General features: G+C 44.9%; 1 protein-coding gene and 1 pseudogene across 1 annotated transcript; one reads left to right on the forward strand and one right to left on the reverse strand.

Annotated features, from left to right (window-relative positions):
• The first annotated feature begins 2,214 nt into the window (after window positions 1-2,214).
• Window positions 2,215-6,146, forward strand: LOC116352820 (olfactory receptor 52N5-like; annotated as a pseudogene).
• Window positions 6,147-6,459: 313 nt separating this feature from the next.
• On the reverse strand, window positions 6,460-9,677 carry LOC109872662 (olfactory receptor 1052-like). Its single transcript, XM_031808262.1, has 3 exons — window positions 9,492-9,677; window positions 8,525-9,187; window positions 6,460-7,886 (listed from the first exon to the last, which is right to left on the reverse strand). The coding sequence occupies exons 1-3, from the start codon at window positions 9,633-9,635 to the stop codon at window positions 7,668-7,670; spliced, it is 1,026 nt and encodes a 341-aa protein (XP_031664122.1). The 5' UTR covers window positions 9,636-9,677; the 3' UTR covers window positions 6,460-7,667.
• Window positions 9,678-10,077: the final 400 nt, after the last annotated feature.

A 10,077-nucleotide genomic window follows, 5' to 3' on the forward strand; every position in this document is an offset into this window, starting at 1 on the left:
GAACTCGAAGCGAGGAGGCCATCTCTGTCGGCGCCAGAAGGCTCCATTAGGCTCCATTAGGTTGCAGCTGAGGAACCCCATCCACCAGCTTCACATCGGTGAGTTTGCCAGAAAACAGTTCCGTCAGAGACTTACTCAGAACAGGACATTTGATTTCTAGAAGTTCTTTAATTAGAAGTTTAACACTACATCTGGGTTTGCAGAAAGCCATGGCTCCTTGACACACTACTGTGCCTCTACTCTCCAGACTAAACCCACAGCTCTCCCATCCATGTGTAGGCAACCTGCTCGTTCTCCTTGCCATATGTGGTTGCTGAGTTCCCATAGAACCTGGGGAAGAGATGCTCCTGTACAAAGTTGTAGGGATTTGTTGAGGTGTGCACAGGAACCTTCTTTGCTGAGCTAGCAGTGATTCAAAGTTTACGTGCATCATACTACGCATTGGAAGGAACTCTGTCCTTTAGTGACCTCCTCCAAGCTGGCACGTTTACACTCCTTCAGCTTAGCAAAAACGTAATAAAATGACAAGCTTTTCTGACACTGCATATTGGTTCCATGTACACTATTAGGCTGCTGTAGCTGTGTGGCTGCTGCTGGAACTTGATGACTGGTTTAGCTTTGATGCACTCGTGCAGAAGGCTCCCCATTGGAACATTGGCCCCTTCCAAACTCTTCTTAAGTGCGTTGTGGGAGTGGTACACAGGAGTTGGTGGTAGAGATGGAGAAGCGGCTGGGGTGCTGTCAGAGAACTCATAATTTGGTTTGCGAACTTTAAAACAGATCCCGCTCAACCTTTTTGGAGTGAAATTCTTCTGCGTCCCCAATTTCCACTGGCATTGCTGTACAGGACACCCCTGTGAATCATCCATACCCAGCATTCTGCACCTATTGTTATAATAGTCAATTACAGTATGTAACACTCGTTTACATGGTGTTCACAGTTGACAAGTTTACACAGTTCCCTTTTAACTAGTAAGTTTAGGTTATGTTGGCCTCCTGGGTGGTGCAGTGGTCTAAGATACTGCATCACAGTGCTAGCTGTGCCACCAGAGATTCTGGGTTCGAGTCCAGGCTCTGTCGCAGCCGGCTGCACGATGAGACAAGGATGTCCCTGCAAGACAAACCCTCCCTAACGCAGACGATGATGGGCCAATTGTGCACCACCACATGGGCCTCCCGGTCGCAGCCGGCTGCGACAGAGCCTGGACTCGAACCCAGAATCTCTGTGGTGGGCATGGTTGCCAGGTTTACGGTGTTTCCTCTGACACATTGGTGCGGCTGGTTTCCAGGTTGGATGGGCATTGTGTCAAGAAGTAGTGCAGCTTTGTTGGGTTGTGTTATGGAGGACGCATGGCTCTTGACCTTTGTCTCTCCCGAGTCCGTATTGGAGTTGCAGCGATGAGACAAGACTGTAACTACTACCAATTGGATACTATGAAATAGGGGCTAAAAAAATAATTCCTATTTAATTGTAAAACTCACCTTGATTCTGTACCTACCTCATCGACTGCAAGTCTTCGACCTGCCCTGCAACAGAAGAATCCAGGCAGAATGATGATGTGTTTTGCTCTGACTGGGCTGGACATCTGCTTTGAGGTACACCAGATTGTCATCCTCAACTTTGCCGCTGTGGGTGGTGGCTTATTTGATATTGATATTTCTCTCTGCTTTTGTAGCTCCTCATTTCTTTCCCATCCACACTGATTGACAAGAATAAATCATTAAAGATGTCTTCGTTGGTGATATGTGGCCATTTTTTTCATATCGTCCTACCACTTTTGAATAATCTGAGGATTTGGCATAGACTTGCCATTTGACTTTAAACGGTTTTCCTTGGTATCATCCCACGACATTTTGACCTAGCTTGCTAAAGTTCGCAAAACGGCAAGAACGCCACAAAGGAATTCCTCCACGAAACAGAACGTTCGGACATTGTTTTGGTTACGGGATCCTAAATAAGGCAAATAGCAATATAGAATGGGAAAGCAGCCGTGCGTTTGGACAATTAATAGACACTGTCTTGTCTAGGAACGGAGTCTACGCAGACTGGTGCACCATAGCTAATCAGAGCTACAGTAGGCCTTCATGCAAAAGAGAAATTTGCCACACAGGCCTGTCATTCACTTTGAATTGGACTGTGTGTTTACAGGAAGTTGCAACAGCACAACTTTAGATTATTCGAACGCATTTGAGTCTTTGAAGAACCTGGCGAACATGTTGGATGTGTTCAACCATGGACCTGGAGAAGATGAGGATGTCATCCAGGTACACAATCACAAACTGGTAAAGGAAGTCGCGCAGCACATCATTAACCAGGGCCTGGAAAACGGCCGGAGCATTTGTAAATCCAAACGGCATGACACGGTACTCATAATGTCCATTTGGGGTGTTGACCGCTGTCTTCCACTCATCTCCCTGTTTGATGCGCACCACATTGAATGCGTTCCGTAAATCACTTTTCTTTTTAAACGTAGCTCCCTGGAGTCTCTCAAAGGCTGAGGACATAAGAGGAAGAAGGTAACGGTTCTTGATGATAATGTTATTTAAACCCCGGTAATTGATACAGGGACGGAATCCCCCATTCCTCTTGCCAACAAAGAAACCCGCTCCTGCAGGTTAAGTGGAAGGCCGAATAAAACCAGCCGCCAGCGCCTCCTTAATTATCTGTTAATGGTTGCAGTCTCTGGACCTGAGAGAGAATACAGCCCTCCTCTTGGATGAGTGGTGCCGTGCAGGAGGTCGATGGCACAGTCGTAGGACCTGTGAGGAGGCAGTTCGCTGGCCCTTCATTTACTGAAGACCTGTCCCAGACCCCAGTAATCCCGAGGTACGCGGGAAAGATCAGGCTTGTCATCCCTAGCTGGAGGAACAGGAGAATCAGAAGCCTCCAGACGCGCAGGGCTGGAAAGATGTAGAGCAAGTTACTGGCAGGTGGACTGGCATGAAGGATTCCATCTCAGAACACTTCTCAAGGGCCAGTCAATTTGTGGATTATGGATAGAAAGCCACAGATGTCCAAGAACCAGGGGAAGCTCAGGATAGTCCAACAAATGTAACTGGATAAATTCCACATGATAATCCAGAACTCGTATCTGAATAGGCATGGTGAGTTGCTTCACCTTCCCAGACCCTGCCTCTCAGCTTAGTGAGAGGCAGCCCCTGTTGGCGAGCTAATGTGTGATCCAGAAACAGGTGGCCCCAAAGTTTATGAAAGCAGGAATGTCCAACTGCCCAGTGTCTCACCGCAGGTTGGCCAGAAGCAAGGTGCGTACCGTGTCGGCAGCTGAAGATTGTATTTGACTCGCCAGTATTCTCCCGTCTAATGACGAGTCATCCCGTTTCCCGTCAGCTTGGGACAGGAGGCATGGAAATGTCCAGACTGACCACAGTAAAGACAACGTTGCTTGTTAATCCTGCACTGTCTCTCCAGAGCAGAAACCTTGTGTGTCCCAATTGTATTGGCTCTTCTGAAAGATATAAAGGAGAACCAGAGCCGAATTGACAACTCTGACGGGGTACAGGACAAGCAGATGCAGCATAAGGCAGTGGAACAAACAAAGAATCGACTCCCTCAGCGGAACCCGAAACACTTGTAAACAACTTTGAACCCCTCCGTCCTCTCACGACGACGTTCCCGAAGCCGGTTGTCAATCCGGATGGCAAGAATGATAAGCTCATCCAGAGAAGTCGGTTCATCCTTGAGAACCTCGCTGAGTCCGTTCAGAAAGGCTGAGTGAAGTGCCTCTGTATCCAACCACTTTCAACGGCAAGCGTCCGAAAGTCAATGGTGTAATCTGCTACCCTCCAGCTGCCGTGTCGAAGCACAATGAGTCTTTGAGCAGCGTCCCTGCCACTGATGGGGTGATCAAAAACCCTCTTCATCTCCTGGGTGAAGCTTTGACAATTAAAACAAATGTCTGATTGCTTCTCTCATATGGCCGTAGCCCGGGCCAGAGCCCGTCCTGAGAGCAAGGAGATGACGTATGCCACTCTGAAACGCTCAGTGGGAAACGCTGTTGCCTGCAGCTCGAAGGCCAGTGAGCATTGGAGCAGTAACCCACGACACCTCCCAGGATGCCCCTCATAGCGCTCCTGTGCCGGGAGATGAGGCTCCCAAAGGGATGACGACGCTGAGCCCGTAGGGAGTGGAGGATTAGGAACAGCCACTGGTGCAGCAGCCGTTGCTACCGACTGTCCTGTCTGCAGAGTTCTTAAATCGTCCGACAATGTCTGCAGTCGCGCCTCATGGCGATCAATTTATTTTGTTTTTTATTTAATCTTTATTTAACTAGGCATGTACATGCACATCCAATCACAGTTCCGTGGTGGGTGAGAGCCGACCATAAATGGTGGAATTCAGAGTGTTCCTCGGACGACTAAAAGTCCATTGTAGACTTAGGACTACTGTACCAATAATGCAAGTATGAACTCGATTCCAGGCACATACAAACACAGCAAGCAGGGGTAAGGATAAATCCAGAACGTTTACTTAGTCTAAACAGAAACAAGGCAACCGCACAAATAATACACACACTAATAAAACATGAGACCTAAGCAAAGATACAGACCAACTGAGGAACCTAAATAACAAGACAACCAGATCAACAGAGAAGGTAATTAAACACAGGAGAATCCAATGAGTAATTGTCAGGGTAACCTGAAAACTAGAAAACAGGGTAAGGGTGCCCTCCAGCGGTAACCTAAGGAAACAACAATCAAATAATAGAAACTGTGACACTTCTGGCTTGTACCATTAGTTTTGTCTCATTCTTCTGCATCCGTTGGTACCATTAGTCTGTGTGTTTAATGGGGGCTGAGCTAGAAAGGTGTGACACAAGGGCGGATCCTGAAGGGACCCGGGGCCAAGTCTTTGTACAAAAATGTCTGTAGAGTCTGAATGGTTTGAGCTGCAAACAACCAAAAGCGATTAATGAAAAGTTGGGACTCTCATGTGACATGATGTGCTCTATATGACATTCACAAGCTACACAATAGTCGTTAGAAGGTAAGGGTGGGGTTCTTCATAGAAGATCATTGGAAATCCCAGGACGTAGTGTCTATAAAACTGTAATAAGCTCACATAGTTGCTGTCACAAACTCCACACAGTTGTCACTGACTAGTTGGATATTTATTTCCCACTGAGCAAACCATTTCTGTACTTACAGCATTCATATAAATTCCTTTTTATCAGGTTATAATAAAAAACATATAAACATGCAGATAAATGAAAGTCAGATGGGTCTCGGGACTGATAAGGTTAAAGAAAACAAATCATGGATTACAGTTCTTCTATCAAGTTATAAAATCCTGAACTTCCCTTTAATCTCTTAAAGGTCACTCAACATACCTCCTACCCTGACCTAATCCTGTTCCTTATCATCTACATCTTCACCTCGTGGGCAACATCGGCCTCATAGTACTGATCTCCATGGAGAGGAGCCTGCATCATCCCATGTACAGTACATCCTTTTCCGACACTTGTCTCTTAATAACATAATCGGGGCTACAGCGATGATACATTGTCTGTTAGGGGACATTTTGACCGCAGAACCTGAGCGATATATCACTTACATGGAGTGTGTCATTCAGGCTTTCTGTGCTCATGTTTATGCAACGACATCACACACCGTTCTCATGATCATGGCCTTTGACAGGTATGTGGCCATCTGCAACCCCCTGCCGTACACTACCATCATGAACAGCAAAATGGTATTCAGGTTGTCTGTGTCTGCCTGGGGGTAGCCATAGTCTGAGTGGGGATTCTGCTGGGCATCACAATCCACCTATCACTCTGTAGGTCTAACATATTTAACCCGTACCGAGACAGCGCCTCCTTATTCAAGCTCTCCTGCGAGACCGTGTTCATAAATAACATATGTCTTAACATTTAGTGTTATGCTGTTTGTCTCGTCCATAGGCAGCATCAGTCTCACCTATCTGAAGATTGCCATTGTTTGTCTGAGTAGTAGAAAAAGCTCTTTAAACAGCAAGGCCCTGATAACCTGTAGCACACGCTTACCTCCATCGCTTCCTAGCCTATGCAGACCTGCGCAAACTGAATAGTGTGCTGGTTAGTGTGGTCCCTACCTGTGTCAACCACATAATATATGGTTTACAGACTAAAGAGATTAAACAGGATATTTAGGGTGTTCACAGAGCCAAGGTAGCTGCAGGATTTTGTGTTAAATCTGATGGGAAAATAAATCATATATAATATAATGAGAACTGCAGTGTATGTGTGTGGCGTTCATAAAACAAGGGAGTTTCTTCTCAACCACCACCTGAGGTACCTGTAAGGGTCCTGTTGAATTGGACGCTAACATAAGTTGAGAGCCATTATTTAATTGATGGTATGCATATTCAAAGCATGTTCTAACAATTAAAACATAGAGCTGCCCCGGATTCGGTTAGTACTAATGGAAAGAAATCCTAATGCAAATCTACTCTAAAATACAGAACTAGGAATAACACTACTACTATGTTTTCAAACTGACATTTATTTTAGGTGGTGCAAAGTTTTGGGTGGTGTTCCATGAATCATTTCTAGATTTAATTTCCAAATGCAAACCATCATTTTATTGTGCAAAGTTTTATTTTAATTTGTGACGCTTGCAGAGAAGGCAGAGGCACAAAACCAACATCTGTTGGTACACTTCATTTGACAGTCTGCTATTTCTCTGATATTTAGGAATAATATTGCGAGATTGTAATTACACAATAATCACCTAACAATTACTGTTGTTTCTTTGGTATTGATTAAAGACAAGTATAATCACATACCATTTAGTACTGTATCTGGTATTTTGTACAATGCGATTGAACAGGACTTTACAGTTGTTATTTCGTTTTTATCAATAAACTTAAAACTATTAAATCAGATGTATACAGTTGTGCAACCTACACAATGAACTAAATGGTAAACACAAATATTGTTTGGTTTCGTTTATAAGTGCATGATAATGAAACATTTAGCTGTTCTGCTTTCCAAACAACAAACAATAATTGGAAACAGTGACTTTGCATTATTTTGGAATCTCTGAAAATGATCACACTTTTTAGCCCATAATAAAACTATTTTAAAGGAGCTTGAATTGAATGTTTTGCTGTCAGGACAGTGTGTTGAGTGTTTTGCTGTCAGGACAGTGTGTTGAGTGTTTTGCTGTCAGGACAGTGTGTTGAATGTTTTGCTGTCAGGACAGTGTGTTGAGTGTTTTGCTGTCAGGACAGTGTGTTGAGTGTTTTGCTGTCAGGACAGTGTGTTGAGTGTTTTGCTGTCAGGACAGTGTGTTGAGTGTTTTGCTGTCAGGACAGTGTGTTGAATGTTTTGCTGTCAGGACAGTGTGTTGAGTGTTTTGCTGTCAGGACAGTGTGTTGAGTGTTTTGCTGTCAGGACAGTGTGTTGAGTGTTTTGCTGTCAGGACAGTGTGTTGAGTGTTTTGCTGTCAGGACAGTGTGTTGAATGTTTTGCTGTCAGGACAGTGTGTTGAATGTTTTGCTGTCAGGACAGTGTGTTGAGTGTTTTGCTGTCAGGACAGTGTGTTGAGTGTTTTGCTGTCAGGACAGTGTGTTGAGTGTTTTGCTGTCAGGACAGTGTGTTGAGTGTTTTGCTGTCAGGACAGTGTGTTGAATGTTTTGCTGTCAGGACAGTGTGTTGAGTGTTTTTCTGTCAGGACAGTGTGTTGAGTGTTTTGCTGTCAGGACAGTGTGTTGAGTGTTTTGCTGTCAGGACAGTGTGTTGAGTGTTTTGCGGCTCTGCGGTGAGACGTCTGTGTCGGCAGAAGGCCCTCTTGATGGCCGCTCTCAGCTCCTTGTTCCTCAGGCTGTAGATCATCGGGTTCAGGAAAGGAGTCAGAGCCGAGTACAGCACTGACACGATGATACGCACCTACAACAATAACACAACATGAATACAACATTAAGACAACTGCAGTGCAACAATGATTCCCACAACCACAATATAATAAAAAACAATGATACGCACTTACAACATCAACACAATGTTATCTAACCTTATCACAATGTTATTAACAGTATGACCTTGATCATATTCAACCATAAACATATACATAGCATTAATAGGGATGGTTGGATTCCATTTAAATTCCAATTATCCTCAACGCTTTTCAATTAGGAAAATGGAATTACAATTGGAATTTCGTATACTTTCTTAATTGATTGGAATTGAAATGAAATTGACCCCAACCCTGTTATTGGGATTTTCACAGCACTGACAACATGACACAAATGTACAGTGACTGAAGAGCATCAGTATGTTACACTAAAATAATACAACAGTGCCATCTCCTGGTGGGAATGCCTTTTGCGTACCATTAGACATCAACAGTGAATGACAAATCAGAGAGGACATGGGTAACCAGAGTAATGGCGCAAATATCAGTCAAATTCTTCAACTGGTGAATGTAAGATCACAGTGTTGACTGAAGGTTATCTGATGGTAGAGTTAAACAGTCCTTAGAACAGGGAAAGGAGGAGGGGGAGAAAGAGGATGAAGAGGAGGGTCACCTCTGGAGAGAAGTTTCCCACACGGTAGGAGATATAGACAAATGAGGCAGAGCTGTAAGAAATGGACACAACCGTCAGGTGGGCGGCACAGGTGCTAAACGCCTTCAGTCGCTCTGCGGCGCCCATTTTAGCTATCTTCACACCGATGAGGATGTAGGAAGTGAGGATGAGCACACCCGTGGTGAGCAGTGCTACGAGAGCAGAAGACAGTGACACGATGTTGTCCACCTGAGTGTCCCCACACACCAGCAGCCTCACTGAGGACGGGTCACACCAGCAGTGGCGCACCACGTTGGGTCCACAGTATGAACGCTGCATTGCCATGCTAGTGGTTGGGAAGGTGCAGATGGCACCGAAGGTCCAAGCCCCAATGATGAGTAGCAGGCAGACGGGGCGGGTCATCAAAGCAGCATAGCGGAGAGGATTACAGATGGCCACATAGCGGTCGTAGGCCATAGCGGTCAGCAGGGCGCGGCCGGTAACAGACATGTGGATGAAACAGTACATCTGGAGGAAGCAGCCGGGGACGGACACAGTCTTGACCTCAGTCAGGAAGCCTGACAACATGTTGGGGATGGTGACCGTTGTGTAAATCATGTCCACGATGGACAGGTTGTGGAGGAAGAAGTACATGGGGGAGCCCAGCTTCGGGTCGGTCCGGACCTTTAGGACGAGATAAAGAAAGCGGTTAGACAGTGATGTCATAGATAGGCCCAGCGGAGAGTTTTTCCTGACAACATGACTCGACCAGGGGAAACTCTGGGCCCAAGCCATAAATCTCAAGAGTTCTAAACTCCTGACTCCTGAGGAGTATAGTGTAGTCTACAGGCCCAAATTCTAAGTGAGAGGACCTGAACAAAACCCTTTGATTACTTACACTAACTACAACTCATGGTCTCGTATAACATCATCTCTATCTAATGTTATTGTGATCTGGTTCTGGCTGTGTGTGTACAATGTACAGTACCAGGTAGATGATCATGATGTTTCCACCTAGGATGACGGTGTAGGCCAGCAGGAAGATGATAAACAGGACCATCTTCTTCTCCCCCAGACTGGCCAGGCCCTGGATGATGAAGAAGGCGATAGGGCTGGACTGGGTGCTGTTCATACCTCTGGGCCAGTGGGCCTGATAGGATCTCAGACAAACCTGGTGCAGACAGAGAGATACATTGATACCTTGTAGCCTACAGATAGAATAAGCTCATTCTTAACAAACATGGCTTCGTACAGTTATCTTCTTGTTACGAAAGTATCTACAATAATATATGGTGTAACTATAATTTCTATGAAAAGTGTTGCCTGTAGAAGCAAAAAATATAACTCTTATTATTTCAGATTCTCAACCTTGGTGGTGTCAGAGTGGGGAAATCTATGATATATTCGATGTGATATAACACAAACATGTGTACTAATTCATAGGAAGTGGTTCTCAATTATGTTCAGTTACAGGCCCAATGCAGTCAAAATTCTGTTTTCCTGTGTTTTGTATCATATTGTACAACAGCTGATAAAACGCAGACTGTAAACATGTGAAGAAATTTGATGAGTAT

Source organism: Oncorhynchus kisutch, linkage group LG28, assembly GCF_002021735.2.
Source record: "Oncorhynchus kisutch isolate 150728-3 linkage group LG28, Okis_V2, whole genome shotgun sequence".
NCBI lineage: Eukaryota > Metazoa > Chordata > Actinopteri > Salmoniformes > Salmonidae > Oncorhynchus > Oncorhynchus kisutch.